The sequence below is a fragment of the Triticum aestivum genome, chromosome 1D (genome assembly GCF_018294505.1).
Source record: "Triticum aestivum cultivar Chinese Spring chromosome 1D, IWGSC CS RefSeq v2.1, whole genome shotgun sequence".
Taxonomy (NCBI): Eukaryota; Viridiplantae; Streptophyta; class Magnoliopsida; order Poales; family Poaceae; genus Triticum; species Triticum aestivum.
This window is the reverse complement of record NC_057796.1, coordinates 107704147-107722282: the sequence shown is the minus strand read 5'-3', so window position 1 is coordinate 107722282 and position 18136 is coordinate 107704147. Positions and strand designations below refer to the sequence as shown.

Here is an 18136-nt window from a genome sequence, read left to right as displayed (position 1 = left end):
ACTATCGTCAATAGAGTAGCTACAAGTGTGCTCCTTGAGCTGTTTGACTAGAGGAAGAAGAAGGGCAAGGCTAGCTCCTCTACTTCTCTCTACGTATGTGCATGCTGCCTAGGGTTCGGAACCCTTTGCATGGGTGAGCATGGGGGGTTTATATAGGCCTACCCCCCAGGGGTACCATGGTAATCCGGCCGGGTGTAGGACCCGGCCGTCAGTGTCTCTGGGCGCCGGCTTCTCCGCCGGCTGCTAGGGCCCGCCGCTTGGTGGGTCCCGCCGGCTGCCGTGAACTCGGCCGACAGGCAGGGCCCACCGCCTGCGGGTCATGTTGATTGCTTTATACTGTATTCTTGCCCTTGATGACGGAGGCTTTGTCGGGGGGCGCATGGCTACAGTCCCGCCGCCTGGCGGGCGCTCACTGTAGCCACACCCCGTCTCATCGGATTAATGGCGCGCAGACTCTCAGGGGAGGGAGGGCCGCCTGTTAAGAGTCGGCCCGCCCTCGACACCGCTTGCTGGGGGTTCGCCGCCTTCTAGCGGCTCACGGACAGGTAGGGCCCGCTGCCCGCGGGCTGTACCGACCGCCCATCGTGGGAGCATGGCTCCCTCTGTCGTAGGTGATGTCATGGATTGCGTGGCAACGGTGCCGCGCCGGGCGAGGGATGTCCGCTTGGTACACCCGCACTGTGGCCACGTTCCGCCCTGGATACGGGGGTGGCAGGTCGTACTGTAGCCACGCCCCATCTCGTCGTGGTTAAGTGGGTGCAAACTTTGAGGGGACGAGGGGCCGCCTGCTAGGAGTCGGCCCCCTCGTGGCCGCCTTCTGAGAGCCCGACGCCTTCTGGCAGCCGGCCCGTCGGACCAAGCGGCCCAAAGGGTCGGCCTTTCGTCTGGGAGGTGTGAGGGGCGCAGTGGCCCCGATGTCTTGAAATGCCATGGGGTGCCGATGAGGCTACCCGTGGTCAATTACTCCGACAAGAGTCCTATCCGGACACGGGGGAAGGTCTTCTGCCTTGTATCTTTACGGCCCATCAGTCCAGCCCATATCACACAACCCGGACACCCGAGGACCCCCTAATCCAAGACTCCCTCACCTCTCTTCGAGCAAGATGGCCATGATTGGCTAGGACGGATACAGATAGGCCATGGGCAGAATTCAACATGCAAGTCTCCTCAGATTTGATGGCTATTTACAAGGCAGCCACCAAATGCCCCGTTGGGGATGGTCAATCCACGTTGTTCTAGACGGACTGGTGGCTTCAAGACGGATGCATACAGGATACCATGCCACACCTGTTCAGCGCTGCAAAGAGGAATGCGATCAAGGTGAGAACCATGGGACAGGCGGTCTCGGGAGGTTGGTGGCATGACGTGTCGCCAAATATGGGTGTCGAGGCAATCCAAGAGTTTCTCACTCTGGTGGACTAGATGCAACTTGTCCAGGTGGAGGTGGGGGTGCAGGACAGTATCACCTGGTTGTGGGGAACTGATGGAAGGTTCTCTGCACGTTCTGCTTATCGTGCACACTTCGCTGGCCGGATAGAAGCTGCTGGAGCTGTACAAATTTGGAAGTCGCGAGCTCCGAACACATGCAAGATCTTCTCGTGGCTCACCGCTAGGAGGAGTTGTTGGACGGCTGACAGGCTGCAGAGACGCTTGATGCCGCACCTGCCGGCATGTCCACTATGTGACCAGGAACAGAGACGATTGACCACTTACTCCTTGGATGCGTGTTTGTGAGACAGGTCTGGTCGGTCATTACAGACAATTGGGGCAAACCCCAATGGACTCCAACTCACGGAGTGAAGCTAGTTCAATGGTGGACATCTTTGGGCATAGAGATGAGGATGATGAAGGAAGCTTGGGCGGTGATCACTTTGGTGGCATGGACTATTTGGAAGCACAGAAATGACGTCGTCTTCAATGGCACATTGCCTTCCGTTGACGTGGTGGTCAAGCAGATCAACGCGGAAGGAGAGAACTGGAGGCCTGCGTCGCTATTACGGCAGCCAGGATCGCTCCCAGTCAGAGTAGATAGGTTGGATAGTAGCGAGTAATTAGCATGAGATGTGTGTTGGCCCATGCGGCCGTGGACTCTATATAACCGATTGTATCGCCATCTTGACGCCTTCTATCTATGATCTCGATACGTCAACTTTGGCGTATCCTTGAAAAGGGGCGGTGTAACACACTATTTTCTTACCCTGCAAAAAAAAACGCACTATTTTCTTCCTTGGTTCCGAAAAGGAAAAAAAAAGTTAAGCCGGCGACGTCACTATGGAGTAAACCACGCAAAGGGAAGACCCCAAAACCCAAATCCAAAGGAGCACGTCGCCCTCCTCTCTCGCCGTTGTCTTCACTCCAGTTGAAGTCGTCTCCGCCGTCCTCGTGGTCGGCGCCCGTGCCATCCGAAGCCAGGACTAACTCTAGCCCTAGCGCACACGCGGGAGGAAACAGGAAAGGGGAGCGGAGATGTCGTCGTGGCTGCGCAGCGCGGTGAGCCGGGCGGTGGAGGCCGGCGGCCGCAGCGGCGTCGCCCGCGCCGTCAAGGGATACGCGGACGCCGTCGCGCACCACGCGGGGCAGGCCGTCTCCGACATCCTCCTCGACCGGGGGGTGAGCTCACGGACCCTCCTCGTCCTCCCCCTTCGCCTTCCTCCCTCCCCTCTTCGCCGGCATCCTGTTCGACCCAACGAATCCAAATTCAGCTTCTTCTGACGACGTGAAGCAAGGGTGGGGATTGCTTGAGGGGTTGTTAATTCGTTACCTCTGCCGCGCCAATGTGATGAACTCAGTACACTAGGAATCCAAGCTTTAATTTGTGCCATTGTACCACCGAGGTTAGTGCCCTAGCTTGTGTTCACCTCAAATTGGGGGCTCAGCAGAGCTATGGGACGAGTATGCGAAACCTGTTGTTTCGTGGGCATTTTTTCGTTGTCACTAGCTCGCTGCTGAAGTATCCCTTTTAATACATTACACAAAGAAAAACTCCTTACAGTATTCATGATTCCTGTGTGTCATTTTCCATACAGAGCGAGTCCAAGGGTTTGCTATTCAAATGTGTTGTCCGTGAAACATCGTCTGACTTAGAGTTGCTTTCTTAGGAAGTTAGATAAAAGGGGCAAATTAAGAGTATGATTCTTACTCTAGTTTTGTATGTGAAGCATAGTGGTCACAGGTCAGGTTGCAAGCTGAACTCCAACCTGGATACGTTTATAAGTTATATTTATATATGAGATGATCTTATGTTTATGCTGCTTGCTCATCTATTCTGAGACACGCAATAGTTGCACATGAAGGACAAAAAAGTTGAGCGAAGACTTTTTGATCTAGTGTAGTATAGGTTAACTACCGTTGCTGTATGTTTATCTGCCTCCTTTTTTTAGAAGATGTTTGTTACTGTGTGGTTCGCAGGGCACACAGAGCTTCAAAAGTTTCAAGAAAACAGTAATGCGATTAGAAGAGGCAGCAGTTTCATGCCGTGGGGGTGAAAGAATTGAATTATTAAGACGTTGGCTGGGAGCATTACAAGACGTTGAGGCTCAACTTGCTAGTTCAGATAGGAAGGATCCTGATGTTCATGATTCTGCTGGTGAATTGGATCCTTTAAAACCACCATTGGTGAGTCTGCGTGTTTCATGTTCATCTTGTCTTGTGTATTTGTTTGTTTCACCTAGTTATTTTGAGGTTGATTTTTGTCGTCTTTTTTTCTTCTTCTGTACGTATCTTAGTTATATTTTAGACTCCCCTGAGTTTACATAACTTGTTCGGAGCAGACCTTGTTTGTTGATCCTGATATTGAAGGAGCACCTATGAACTTCCGTGATGTGTTCCTGTACAGCCAGGCACTTGAAGATATTACCCAATCCATGGTGAGTTGGCCCAACCTTGCTGCCCTGGTCTCGGTCTCTTAATAATTGTTTCACGCTGGACAATACTAACCTTTTCTGTAAACAGATTCTTGAAGCTCCATCTGAGGAAGAAGTTTCACTTCTTCTGGAAATTTATGGGTGAGTTGCTTCTGAAATACTCCCTCTGTCCCAGAATATAAGAATGTTTTTGACACTATGCTAGTGTTAAAAACGTTCTTATATTTTGGGACGGAGGGAGTAACTTGCTAATATTTTTCTTCAATGCAATTAAACTTTTCTCAGCCTGCAGAGTCAATTTATCAACATTCTTAAGTGAATCCTCATAAAATGTTCAGCACTATTACTGTCCTCCACTCACTTCGAACTTTGCTATTCTTTGAAATTTTATGACAAAGAATGAAATGGGAGCTTCACATATGCATCCTGTTAGCTACTCCCTACTTCTGATAAACAGCATTTCTGTTGCCTCGTACCATTCCTATGTTGTAGAGTGATAGTTCTGACCTCTTTTCTGGGTCAACTCGTAATGAACTAATGACTGGATTTTTTTATCTCGTGTTCTATTCCAAGTCTGCAATTGGGTTTAGAGCATCTACAGCCGGATACAGCAAATCCGACCCCTCAAACGCCCGCGGACGCACCCGGTTACGCCTCAAATAATCGATTCCACAACCGGATACCTCAAATTAGAAACTTCAAATCCATACTATTACATGCAACGTAAACCTAATCTTAAGCGGAGCTCGTCCGGCTCCGCCGTGCCCATGTCCGGCGGCTGGCTGCGCCCCTCAGAGTGTTGTTCCGGTCGCCGGCGAGGTAGAGTAGGACATGGGACATGGACCAGCTCACGGGACTCAAGGCGCTGCCGTCTCCCATGTCGTACTCTTCCTCGTCGGAGCCCGGAACCCTGACGGTGCCGGTAGACGTGAGATCGATGATGGATCCGTCCTGGGAGGAGCCGGCGACATCCACCACGTCACCACGACGCGGTTGCGGCGCCCGGATTGGTGCACCATACGGGGCGCCGGAGAATGCGACTCCGCCTCGCCAACGTCCAACGCCACGGGGGCTGCCGCCGTCTCCCGCGCCCGCTGCCTCGCACGGCAGGAACGCCTCGCCATGTTTGCGTCGGACGATGCCCATGCTTTCACCTCCTGCTTGGCGTGCTAACGGAGGGGTTGCACACCCGCCACCGCGTTCCGACGCCAGACGAACTGCACCGCCTCCGGTGAGGCAGCGGCGACACACCTCGCAACGAATCCATGCGTCATTTGGGCGGATGCAATGGATTCCCGACGGAAGGACTCCGAGCGCTGCCGTCGGTTGGCCTCCCGGGAGCGGTGGAGCGCAAGCCACGGTCATCTCCTCCTTAGGGCCGCGTAGGATGAGCTCGGGGTCGACGGATCTGGAGGTGTAGGGCTCGGATCCGCTGCCCACCATGCCGGAGAAGGCCGGAGATTGCTGGACGGGAGCTTGGGTGGCGTAGGGGAGTGGACTGGAGTGGCTAGGGTTTGGTCCAGGGAGCGGATAGGGGACGAATATATGTGGGGTCGGGTGGGCCAGCGTGGGCCGGGTCCGACGTGGCGGACGTGCTCGGGCCTCCCCGTATCTGCCCCATATTTGGGCTGGATATGAGGGGTGTCGGTCAGCGCAGGCGTTTGAGGCCGGTTTGAGTTTCCCGTCTGGGTCGGTTTTTTTTTGACCGGTCAGTGACCGGGCCGTCCACCCGGGCGTACGAGGGAGGTTTGAGGCGCCCGGCTGTAGATCCTAATGTTGGCTTTGCCTTTTGTCCTAGAGAAGTAATGAGGCAGCAAATAGTTTAGCTAAGCATTCTTATTGTACTAGATCTTCCTACTCTTGGGATACTATCCCTGACTTTATTCTCTCCGATATTGTAAACGATAGGGCTACCATTTGAGGAAGAAAGTCTCCTATTAAAAAAAAAGGTTTGAAGCGCCTGGCTATAGATGCTCTTACCATCCAATACAACATTACATGTTCCTTACGTTAGGTGCTTTGCTTTCCGCCTGCACTTAAACACTCTTAACTGTTATTAAGTAAAGGTATTCAAAATTTAGTTTTTCTGAGCATTCTGTACAATCTGAGCTACTTGACAGTTCACACATATCTCTTACCCGTGAATGTTTTCTAGTTTACTAAATGCCCCTTTTCTTGCAACTAATGTTGGGTTTCACAGCCTGTGTCTCACTGGTGGGAAAGAAGTCAATAAGGCAATCATGAACAATGTACAAGACTTGGCCAAGGCTTTCTCAAATTACAAAGACGAAGTCCTGGTAACTTCCCAATTGCCTTTAATTACATATATTCTATAAAAATCACATTGATGTTTAGGAACGGTATTTAGTATTCTGCTACTTGTGTAGTTTTTGTACATTACCATGAGTGTGTCCTAGGGAGAACTTTAGTATCATTTGTTACACCAAGTAGACCCTTCTGAACTGGGCCATTTGGATCTATCGCCATCTGTTACCTTTATACTCCTGAAGTGGCTGAAATTTTTACTGGCAGTGTGTTCTTCTTCAAAACCGCTGTCTAATTTTATTTCAAGAACTAACCGAGTTGGAGACGTTCCTTTCTGTCGCACCATACATGGCTACAGGCATCTCTCTAATATATTCTGGTGGATATTTGAAATTAAATGTGTTCTTCATGAAGACATTTTGGCGAAACTGTAGTGGCCATGCTAAATCCTTTTGGTTGGGTTTCACACTCTGACTGTGTTTACCCCTTGCAATTGGGGAATTGCTTATGCGGTGTCTCTTTACCTAGGCAATACTGCAGAAACCTAAGAAACTACTCCCTCCGTCCCATAACATAAGATGTTATTACAACTGATATACTATTGGTTGTAATAACATCTTATATTATGAGATGGAGGGAGTATTTCATAAGCAAAAACAGATAGCCTTTTGCTAGCAGTTCTTATTTTTGGAAAATATTTTCCAAGGTGTGTATTCTCATATAATTGCGAGGTGAAAAACTAACTGTGATGCACACATTATTAAGCTCTGTAAATAGGGAAATATGTCCAATTCGAGTAATTCATTATATCTGTGTGAACAGGTGAAGCGTGAAGAGCTACTTGAATACACGCGGAATGTCATTTCAGGACTTAAGAGAAATGCTGATATTATGAGGTGAACTGCTCATTTACTTAATCTTCTAACTAGCTATCTTGTACTTTGAGTATGTGTTACCTCCAGATTTGTTTTCAATTATCAGGCATTCTAGTTTGTAGTATATTTTTACGCAGAACAACAAAAAAAGTCAAATGGTGTTTGCATTTTTCTTTGCTTTCTGAAGTAACAACACCTGCAGTAGAAACCAAACTCATGTGATGCCTCTACCGAATCTTCAAGATGTCAAATATTGTGTATCATACTTTTAGATATGTGGTGCTTTTATTTATGATCTCTTGCTATATTAGCTTCTTAGTTTGCACCTTGTATTTAATTTCAGGATAGATGCTGAAACCCTTGAATTGTGGAGAAAATTAGATGGGAAGGAGAAATCATGGTCCCAATCAACTGAAGGTCAAGATAAAGCATCAGAGAAGATTGCTGTTGCCAATATCGAGGTGTTACATAATCATATATATTATTACTTTGTGCTTGCTTCCCTTTCTATTTGTCATGATTTGTTAGCTAGTGTCTAGACTCATAGCTAGATGTACTAAAGGGCTTTTGCATTGATGATTTCCTATCTGGCTCGGGAATTTATTTTGTATCAGTTGCACTGATGGCTTTATAATCGATTAATTCGAATTGCAAATTCATTTCATAAAAGTTTCAAAATGTTTTTTGCCTTGATAAATATATGGCCCTGTGCTTATCTCCATGTTCAAAAATATATTTCATTCTGGGCATGGGCATGGTCTCCCATATGTAAGTTTGGCCATCATATTAAATAACTTTTATAGTTACATGTTTGCATAAAAACTATACAAAGGTAGTACTTAATGAAGTACATTTCATAACAAATTTATTGTATAAAAGGGCAGCCCGTTGCACGTAGCTCCCGCTTGCGCAGGGTCCAGGGAAGGGTCCGACCACTTTGGGTCTTCTGTACGCAGCCTTTCCTACATTTCTGCAAGAGGCTGTTTCCGTACATAACAAATTTGTTGTATCATCCTGCAAAAAATGCCATCATCTCACACTATCAGTCCAAATAGCAATTTACGGTCAAAGTTAGTAAAGTTTGACTTCACTCATTCTAAAGATCAATTTCAAAAAGGAGGGGCTATGTTTTTGTCTGATTAGATATACATTCTTATGCATATGACAAATGTCCTGCATAATTCCGGTAATTTGTCTTTTCCCTCCTTAATGTACATGCATACTGAATCTATTTACTATTGACCAATATATTTTCCATTTTTTGTCAATCCATTTTATCTTGTTCTGGTGATATTCTCTTGTCAAGGCTTGCAAAGATGGTAACTGTGTTTTTTGATTTTTCTCCAGGCCTTAAAAGAAGCACTTACTGAAGTCCGCTTTTGCTCTAGAGTGGAAGAACTTCTACTGAAGAAGAAATCGATTGCTCCTGGAGATTCCATGGAGATTCATTCTCAGAAGGTATTATTAGGTTTTATGTTTAAAACTTTTTTTGATATTGTCAGTCCACATCTAAATAGAATTCCTTCAAATACAAATAAATATTGATGTGAAACAGTACGTCACTTCCCTACACTTAAGCTACTTTCTGGTAAAGTAATTTAAGTTTCCCAACACAAAACTGTAAATTCAATACCATAAGGAAGTTAGTTTTAACTTATTGAGTTATTATGCCTTACATTCCTTAAATTGTTATTGCGATAGTCCCTACTTTTAATGAGATAGTCGATAGACTTACATAAGAATGATAAAATAGTTCTACCCCGAGAAAGTTTGGCAAGTAAGATTTGTGTAGCTCAAAGCTGTGTGTTACTTACCTTTTGGTGACTAGTGATAACCATGTAAGCTTTTAGCTTTAACTTCAAGTAGTTTTTTCAGTAGCTTCATCATGAATTCTGCAACCTGCATATCGATAAGTTAAAGGTCCTGTCATAAAACTCTTACTATCTTTACAAAATCTTGCAGGTTGATAAGTTAAAGGTCCTGTCAGATTCCCTTTCTACTTCATCCTCCAAAGCAGAGCAGCGTATTATGGACCACAGGTTTTATTTCTGAGAATATTTTTTGCTTTATAGTTTCATGAAAAAATATATTTTATTTTATGGAAGACATTTGCCATGTTAGTCATTCTCATTTGTATAGTAATACAGATTTATGCTTCTTCATGGATATGTTCCTGTTCTGTTTTTGTTGGAAATTTTTGGTCTAGTATCATATTTTAATTTTGTACTTATACCAGGCGTCAGAAAGAAGATGCTCTGAACTTTCGTGTGAAAAAAGAGAATGAGGTGAATGCGGCTGAGAAGGTAAGTTTGCTAGATTGTATGTATTCATGCAATACATCGGTGTAATTTGGAGACTTCAATTTCACGAATCATTAGAAATGTGTGCCCATTTTGAAACTTGAAATCACTCTCATTCGGTTCAGTAGGGATCTCGTGATCTGGATGTTTGTTTTCCTCTGTAATCCCTACAGAATTCCTGTGACCCAAATAGAATAAATACAGTCAGCTTATTTTGTCAGTTGTCAACTGCTAAATAGTATCTGTAGTTAGGAAGCTTAGGATACATGTGTCTGTACACCTATATTTGAAGCTTCCTATTTCCTAAAGCTTGCATATTATGGAGTCGGTCATGCTTGTTTAGTATGGGCCCCTCAGAACACAAATCTCTGACTGTTTTTATGTTAATGTTTCATTGCACATATTCTAATGCCAGCATCGATATGCAAATATGCTAAACTGCAAAAACATCTTACATTTGTGAACAGAGGGAGGTCAAAAAAATATGCATATGGTTAAGTGCTCCTTTATGTCTTCCACCCTGCTTACTGTATCATCTTTAATGTTATTTTGTTTTTATGTCCTGATAAAGGGATTGCTTGCTGAGATTACTGAATTGGAGAAGCAAAGAGATGATCTTGAGGCTCAGTTGAAAAAGGTATACCTTTTCCGCTCCTAGGAGATATATTTTGATGGGACCTTGCAGATTTTAATTGCATGCACCCCTATCGGCCTAATCCGAGTTCAGATCTACATATATTTGTGGTATAACCCCACAAGTTTCTTGAAATTCGATGGAGTAACTTCTCTGTTGATCTTATCATAATTGTTCATTGGTAAACTTAAACTGTCAATGCAGTAATGAGGCCTGAGACAAGATTATCTTCCAGTATGCAAAGAGTAAGGCTATGGGTATCTGACTGAGTGACTGGTGACACAAAATAGTTGATAATTTGGCCTAAAACAATGAGTCATGTATTTGCTTGTTGTCTGACCAACTGATCCGAAAAAAGAGACATAAAAAAAATGCTACATGTAGAGATATATCCATAAGATGATAATTGAAGTAGGAAATCCAATTAGTGTCCACCATTATGCACCTACCCCTCGTTTAAATTAAAGCATTAATAATCTACTAATATCATTCTGTTACACTTGCTTGAGAAGTTTATGTGTTGTTTCTATAACATATTAACATGTGCTGTGAAATTTGAGACTTCAGCACCCCCACACCATCTTCAGAATATTCTTTGAGTTATGTTTGTGAAGATATTTTTCATTGGCAGGTCAATATATCAATTAATGCTGCTGCTGTGCGGCTCAAGACAACCAGGGAAGAGAGAGACCAATTTGATGAAGCGAACAACCAGATCATATTTAGTTTAAAAACAAAGGTGCTGATACTTTCCTGTTTTGTAGCAGATTCAGCTTTACTGAACTGCATTCAGCATTCTTTTTGTCATACTGCTTATATTCTCTTTAGCTTCGTTTTAGCATATTTTGTACTCAAGATGGTGCTTAACTTGTTTCCTTTCCGCACCAACTCAGGAGGATGACCTCTCGAAATCCATTGCCACGTGTAATGTGGAAGCAAATGTAGTAAAGACCTGGATCAATTTCCTCGAGGATACCTGGCAGCTACAGTCCTCATATAATGAACAGAAGGAAAAGAAAACAAGGTATGTAGCACTTGTTGCTGTACCCTGAATCCCTGATTGCTTCTTTTATATGATGCTTCTCCTCATGTGGAAGTTCTAGTTAGAAAATGTTCTTCTATGTAATCTATTGTGCATGCATGTCGTGATATGCTATGGCCTTTACAGTGATGAATTGGAGAGATGTGTGAGAGATTTTCTGAAGTTGACCAAGCATCATCTTTCAGCCTTCAAGGTAAGTCTTTTTGTCTACCATATCATCCATGCTCCTGGATATGTGTCTCCATGTTGTTTATGTCATCTGCAAATTTTGTATTCATCAGGAAGTCCTAAGCCCATCTATTGAAAGTATCCAAACATATGTGGATAATTTGGCGGCCTTGAACTCAAGGTACTTCAATCATTTTATTCTCTATTTCTGGTACATGTACTTGAGGTGCCAATTGGCTTCATATTTATGGTTGTACTTCTCTTGTAGGGAGGAGACAAGAGAGCATGAAGATGATGAAGCATCAGAGAAGACAAACCCACGTAAATCCCTTGAGGAGGAATATTTGGAAACTGAAAAGAAGGTTCGACTCAGCAACTTAGCTTGGTTTTACACACACAAAAAAAAAACTCGAACAGGCAAGAGAACTGCCCTTCATTATATTACGAGAAGATTACAAAACAGAACAGACCCAGAAAGGGTCCCAACACTCACACATAACACCCACTGAACACACATACCACCCAAAATTAAAAAAACACCAGACAGGATTACAGGCGCGCCAGGACAAATCAAACAAACGACCACCAGACCAAACAAAGATCACAACCAAAGAGACTCCAACCGAAAGGCACCAGCAGAACACCAAAGAGTGGATTCCTCTCATATCTCTTGGGCAAGCTGACTGACGCTAGGATTCCTACCCTTGAAAATACAACCATTACGGTCTTTCGAAAGGAACCAGGCAACTAGCATATGACCAAGGAGTGGAATCCATTTTGCCAATGAGAATCAACTAATAGCGTCGCCTTAAACCACCAATTTTGGAAGGAAAAATGATTTTGGCCAACATGTGCCACTTGGGCCAAGCCAATTGACTGTAGGGTGTCCACCCAAACTTGTACAGCGAAGACACAGGCGACCAGCAAATGAGTAATGGTCCCATTCACCTGATCAGAGAGGGCATCTTGTGGGTTGAGGCAGACCTTGGTGTTCAAGACGATCAGAAGTCCAGCATCGGTGAAGGCAAGCTAACCAAATGAAATATTTCTCTCTGGGTGGGATGCCCAAGATATCCTAAGTCTTTGCCAAGGTTCAAACGTGGTGCTGCCTTCGAAGAATGCCCTGTAAGCCAACCTGGAGGAGAAGGTGCCTGACACGAAGGCTGACCATATGTGTTTGTCTTCCACATCGTCTTGTAATTCCACTCCTTCAAAATCTGAATGAAACCCTCCAGAGCTTGGACTGTAACAGTCCATCTGATATCTCCAATCCAAGTATTATCCAACAAAGCCTCTCTGACAGTTCTCTTCTTAGTAATACGTTTGGAAATCAAACAAAAATATTAGGTGCAAGATTCTTCAAAGACAGATCCAATAACCACCTGTCAGTCCAAAATTAGTATTTTTCCATTCCGAGCCAGTCTTGACCGAGCTAGAGAACATTTGCCGCTGCGTAACTAGGTACTGATGTGTCAAAAACAGCCCAAGACCGATCAGGTTCAGTCTTCTGGATCCAAAGACATTTCATTCTTAGAGCCCAGCTGAGAATTTCTAAATTGTGTATGCCCAGGCCACACAACTCCTTAGGTCTGCACACCTTAACTCAAGCAAGACAACAGTGTCCATCATTAAATTATCGTGCCCCTTCCACAAAAAGCCCGCCTTCTCTCGTCGGCCGCCTTGATCAACCAGCGAGGAACATCCATAGCCAACAACAAATATATTGGGATGAATGTGGGAACGGCCTTAACAAGCACCGCTCTACCAGCAGGATGAATGAGAGCAGCTTTCCATCCTGGAAGCCGATTGGTGGCCTTATCTACCCAGGGTAGAAGGGCCGCCTTGGTTAGCTTATTGACAGAGAGAGGAAGACCAAGATGTGTGCAAGGAAAATTTACAATAGAACAAGGCAATATCTGTTGGAGCACATTGATAATTTGCAAAATTCAAATCCTGTTTTCCTTTTACCAGTTGATTTCTTGCATGTTTTCTTTTGCATAAATCTTACACAGTATTGTTGAAAATACTTGAAGCAGGCTCCTAAGTGATGCTGTCATTTGCCCAGCAAGTATTCGATATTTTATTTTGTTTTACTGTAACTGGCTGATGACAGTGAACAAATATTTTCAGATTATCATTGCTTTCAGCATCGCAGACCACATAAAGAAGTTGTTCTATTCAGAGCATGGGGCTAACTCCAGGTATTGCCGGCTATTCTCACCTTGATGAATATTTTTCTAATTTGCATCCACCCTTTGGAATGGGAAGACTGAACTTCAAGTATTTGTTCAGGAGAGATGACCCAGAGGTCAAGAGCCTAACTGACGAGATCGAGAAACTGAGGGAAGCATTTGAATCTATAGAAAGGCCAACACTAAGCATTGAAGACCACAAATCAAAGCCACTCCCTGAGGAAAGATCTGACTTGAGCCCTTCGCCTATCCAAGCACCTGTTACCCCCAAAGCCGCGCACGTCGACTCCCCAAAATCTCCCATGAAGCCTGAGCAGCAGCATCAGCTGGATCCCGATTCTGAATTTGCAAACCTGGGAGCAGACTTTGGGAAGGACGGCAAAGATTACTCAGCCGAGGAAATCAGCGGGTGGGAGTTTGACGAGCTCGAAGAGGAGAGCTGAATGCTGACACAGGGTCCGAACCCGGCAACCAAAAACTACTTAGATTCGGTTTCCCGCACTGACATGTATCTCCAGTTCCGAAGCGCCAGGGAAATGTGCACCGTTGGATGTATATAGGTGTCGCTCGATTGCACCGTCGCTGTCCGTGGACAATTGACCTGTAACCTTGGCAAGGCAGTTGCTATTTGTTTGTTCTTGCCATGACCATGTTGCGTATTACATGTGTACTGAACAGCACTGTTGTAGAACTTGCAAGTTTGGACTTCTGTTTAAATATATACACATACATCGGGATTCAGATATATTAGTAAACAATTGCAGTTCTTTCTTTGTTGCCGAACTCATCCACCCCCTTGGTGTTCAGATTGATGGCATATTATCGTACAAAGTTTGATGCTGTACCTAGCTGGCAAGTTGAAACAGATGGCGACACTACCCATCCCATTATGATGTTATATCTAAACTATCTCGTTTGCATGAATCTTGCATCACGGCCTGAAAGCTACCCGGGACCTGCTCGACAGAATGCTCATGGTGCTCGACGAGATGGCATGTCAGGACGAGGTTTGCCACGGCAAGGTCACGTCGCTGCCGAGTTGCAGCAGGTTCGGCGTTCGGCAGGTCTGTTCACTCCCTGTGTGCAACCCTGAGTACAAGTACAATAGTCGATCGTGTGTGCGTTTCAAAGCGTACACATTCTCGATGGGTTCGGCTCCTCCGCAGTTGCCTTCAGATTTCAGGACTTGCTTGTCGCCAGCCTACCATCATAACTTCCCACGGAAACAGGGTAAAGAAGAGGAGGGAGCACAGTCAGCGTTGACACTAGTTTCTTCTTACCTCTGAGAACGACAGGCTAACCGAACCGATGGTAACAAAGCTGATGTGCAGATCTAGCATCTCTCTCTTTTTGGTTTTTGTTTTTGAGATCAGATCTAGCATCTCTTGATCAAACCAAAATGTTTGTTTGCATAATATAGTTAGCTACCCAGGTTTTATAAACCGGCACTGGTAGCTACTCCATTGCAATTGGTGTACTTACCATTGTGACTTTTGTCTAGAAATTTGATCCCAGTGCTACCAACTAATTTGGCTTGTCGGAATGTATTGGGGTGGGCGTTGGAACTACCTGTCAGGCCAGTATTATTTATGAAATGTCACAAGATGCATGTTCATCGGCTTGACGATTTTTCTTCAGTTTTAGTCGGCCGATGCATGTCGTAATTAACATTAATCAAACTAAGACTAAAGACTTTTGTGACCATTGACCAAAGGCTGGTTCGTTGACGACTAGTAGCAAGGAGAATGCCATGATGTTCAGCAAGCATTTCAGGGCCTCTTTGATTCACAGGAATAGGGAAAACACATGAGTGGAATGTCATGCCCGTTTTGAATCCTACATGATATGAGTTTGTTTGGTTGCACCGTAGGAAAAACAAAGGATTTTTTTTTCGAAAAGTTGGAGTGGATGTTAGATCTCCTATGGAATTAGTACAAATGATTCCTTGGGAAAAGTTTCTATATGATCCAATCATACGAATCAGTATCCCTCCCCTCGCGTCGCCTCCCCTCGGGCGCCGCCAGTGGCCCCCGATCCCTAGCCACCAGTCCCTCCCCGCTGCTCCATCCCTAGCCGCCGCCGCTGCTGCTGCCGGCAAGGGCCGCAGTGGCGGCGGGCCCTGCACCGCAAATCCAGGGCGGGTGGTCGCCGTGGCGGATCCTGTGAGGCGGAGGCGGCGTCTCATGCGGGGAGGCCAGGGGCGGCAGTCAGGGCGGCGCCCCTGCCGTGCGGCGGTGATGGGAGCCTTCATGGGCGGCGGTGTGGCGGTTGCGTGCGCATGAGTGGCTCCGATGGCTGCAGATCTGGCGTCCTGTCCAGATCTGTCTTGGTACGGCCTTGGCCGGCCGGTGGCGCGAGGAGGACCGGCGAGTGGCGGCTGGAGGCTCCTTGTCGGCGTGCCGACGGCGGACATCGTCTCCACGGTGAGGCTCCGTTCGGTTCCAGCCAGCTGCGAGGTTGGGGGGACGCGACTTCCGGTGAAAATCGCGCCGACTCCGATCATGGCGGACGATGGCGGCGTCTATGACGTCGTTCCCTTCTCGAGGCATCGTTGTTGCAGGTCGTGCCACCCCACTCGTGATGCTCCGGGGGAAACCCTAGATCTGGATCTACCGGATCGGAGGATGATGGTACCTTTGATGCCGTTGTCCCTCCCGAGGGCATCATTTTGGAGGAAGTGCTGGTTGGATGGGACAAGCGGAAGAGCGGTGTCTCATCCACCGCAAGGCCGACAGCGGATCCCGGTGGCATGGCGATGCGGAGGTTCAGCGACGGGCGCGTGCGGACGGATACGTGCAGCATGGTGGAGTTGTCTGGCGTCGTGGTGGCGTCGACGACAAGCCAGGCAAGGTCGATGGGTAAGTTCTTGCTCTGTAGATGGACCGGTGGAAGATGGCGGCGGCAACCTCTGAGAGTGCATCAGTCCGGTATGGGACCCAGTCCCGGTGTGTGGCTGGGCTGGGGCATCCGACTTTAGATGTTAGGGTTTGGTGCGATGTCCGTTTGGTATTAGGTCCGGATATTCGGCACACCTTAATCAATGGGATAGGAGTAGCAACAACCAACAGGTGTTGCCTAGATGGTGGCTCCAGGCTGACTGATGTATTACTGATAACCCACAAGTATAGGGGATCGCAACCGTTTTCGAGAGTAGAGTATTCAACCCAAATTTATTGATTCAACACAAGGGGAGCCAAAGAATATTCTCAAGTATTAGCAGTTGAGTTGTCAATTCAACCACACCTGGATAACTTAGTATCTGTAGCAAAATATTTAGTAGCAAAGTAATATGGAAGTAACGGTAACGGTAGCAAAAGCAATATTTTTGGGTTTTGTAGTAATTGTAATAGTAGCAACAGAAAAGTAAATAAGCGAAGAACAATATGTGAAAAGCTCGTAGGCATTGGATCAGTGATGGAGAATTATGTCGGATGCGGTTCATCATGTAACAGTCATAACGTACGTGTAGGGGAACGCGACAGAAAACAAAAATATTCTGACCTACGCACCAGCCCAGGACCACTATGGAGCCTGCATACATGGTTTGATCTTTTTCGTTACCGACTCGTAGCGCAGCGGGAAGTAGAGTCGATGACGATCGGCGGTCCAGATCCCCGCAGCTAGGATTTACAACCTCCCAACCGTGAGGATGTATACCCTCATCTGCTCCTCAGACAGCCTTTCCGGGAGGCGGTCGAACAGTCCACGGACGGTGTTGCGGACAGCCCTTCGGGAGGACCTTCGAAACTCGGACTGTCACTCGGACAGCCCTTCGGGAGGACTCACAGAACTCGGACCGTCACTTGGACAGCCCTTCGGGAGGCATTCTCGAACAGCCCTCGGGCACTAAGATCGAAACTACGACCTCTCTATAGAGTTGCACACATACGGTGTCATCTATCCGGCAGGGCTTCGCTGTCCAGAACTAGTTCATGCCGGAACCCAGACAGCCTTTCGGCTCTACGAAACTATTTCGCTGGGAAGGAGAGAGAAGCCAGATCATGCATGGCACTTGTATGTGAGAAAGAGTGAGTGTGGAGGGCTGCCCCTCCACCTCTATTTATAGGAAATCCCAAGGGGTAGGGTAGTTTAACACAAAAACCCAAAATGCACATGAATGAAGTCCTTCCTCAAGGGCATAAGAGTGAAACCAAGGAACAAGAGGGGCTCCAAGGTGGAGCCCCAAGTGTTGCCGGCCACACCCCTTGGGGGGCCCCATCCATGTCATCCTTAGATCTTTTGGGCAAAGCCCCAAAAGGTGGCTTTCCATAAAATATCCCAAAAAGCACTTTCACTATTCACGACGACATTTTTGAGCGTCCGTTCGAACTGAAAATATTTATGTTGGCTTAGAACATTTCCAGTACCCACCATAATAATTTTCAACGCGTTCTGGAACAATTCCAGTTTAGTGATTTTCATCTGCGAAAAGCATCTAAACCGGTTCCTGTAGCTCCGGAACATTTCCAGTTTTTATTTCTGAAAATTCCAAAAAGTTTCCAGAATGATTCTGGTACCCTCCAAGAATTATCAAGCATGTTCCGAAACCATTTTGACTTAATGGCATACCCCGAAACAACTATTTTGGTTTCACCGAAACTCATCTGGTGACCTCTCTCTGCGGAACTTTTCCGCTGTCCGAAACTTTTTCGATGATTTTCTCTCAGACTCCCTGTCTAGTATTCAGCAGATAGATGACCCTTAAGCGTGTGAACCTATAGGTTCGGTGAAGTATAGACATGACCCGGAACCCCTTCCGATCAATGATCAACATCGGAGCCGTGGACACCCATATTG

At 46.2% G+C, this 18136-nt stretch overlaps 1 protein-coding gene across 1 annotated transcript; it reads left to right on the top strand.

Annotated features, from left to right (window-relative positions):
* Window positions 1-2285: 2285 nt before the first annotated feature.
* Window positions 2286-14122, top strand: LOC123180612 (uncharacterized). The gene is made up of 18 exons (XM_044592687.1): window positions 2286-2610; window positions 3409-3615; window positions 3771-3866; window positions 3952-4004; window positions 6064-6160; window positions 6951-7024; window positions 7347-7464; window positions 8351-8461; window positions 8966-9042; window positions 9240-9306; window positions 9875-9940; window positions 10569-10676; window positions 10831-10961; window positions 11106-11172; window positions 11261-11328; window positions 11416-11509; window positions 13278-13348; window positions 13440-14122. The coding sequence occupies exons 1-18, from the start codon at window positions 2467-2469 to the stop codon at window positions 13780-13782; spliced, it is 1992 nt and encodes a 663-aa protein (XP_044448622.1). The 5' UTR covers window positions 2286-2466; the 3' UTR covers window positions 13783-14122.
* The last annotated feature ends 4014 nt before the right edge of the window (window positions 14123-18136 follow it).

What these genes read in the sequence shown, in the direction of transcription:
- LOC123180612 (XM_044592687.1), top strand. Translation starts at nt 2,467, where the DNA reads ATGTCGTCGTGGCTGCGCAGCGCGGTGAGCCGGGCGGTGGAGGCCGGC. An exon ending in AAGATATTACCCAATCCATG is followed by an intron (nt 3,867 to 3,951) that starts GTGAGTTGGCCC and finishes TTCTGTAAACAG; the next exon opens with ATTCTTGAAGCTCCATCTGA. An exon ending in CAGCGTATTATGGACCACAG is followed by an intron (nt 9,043 to 9,239) that starts GTTTTATTTCTG and finishes TACTTATACCAG; the next exon opens with GCGTCAGAAAGAAGATGCTC.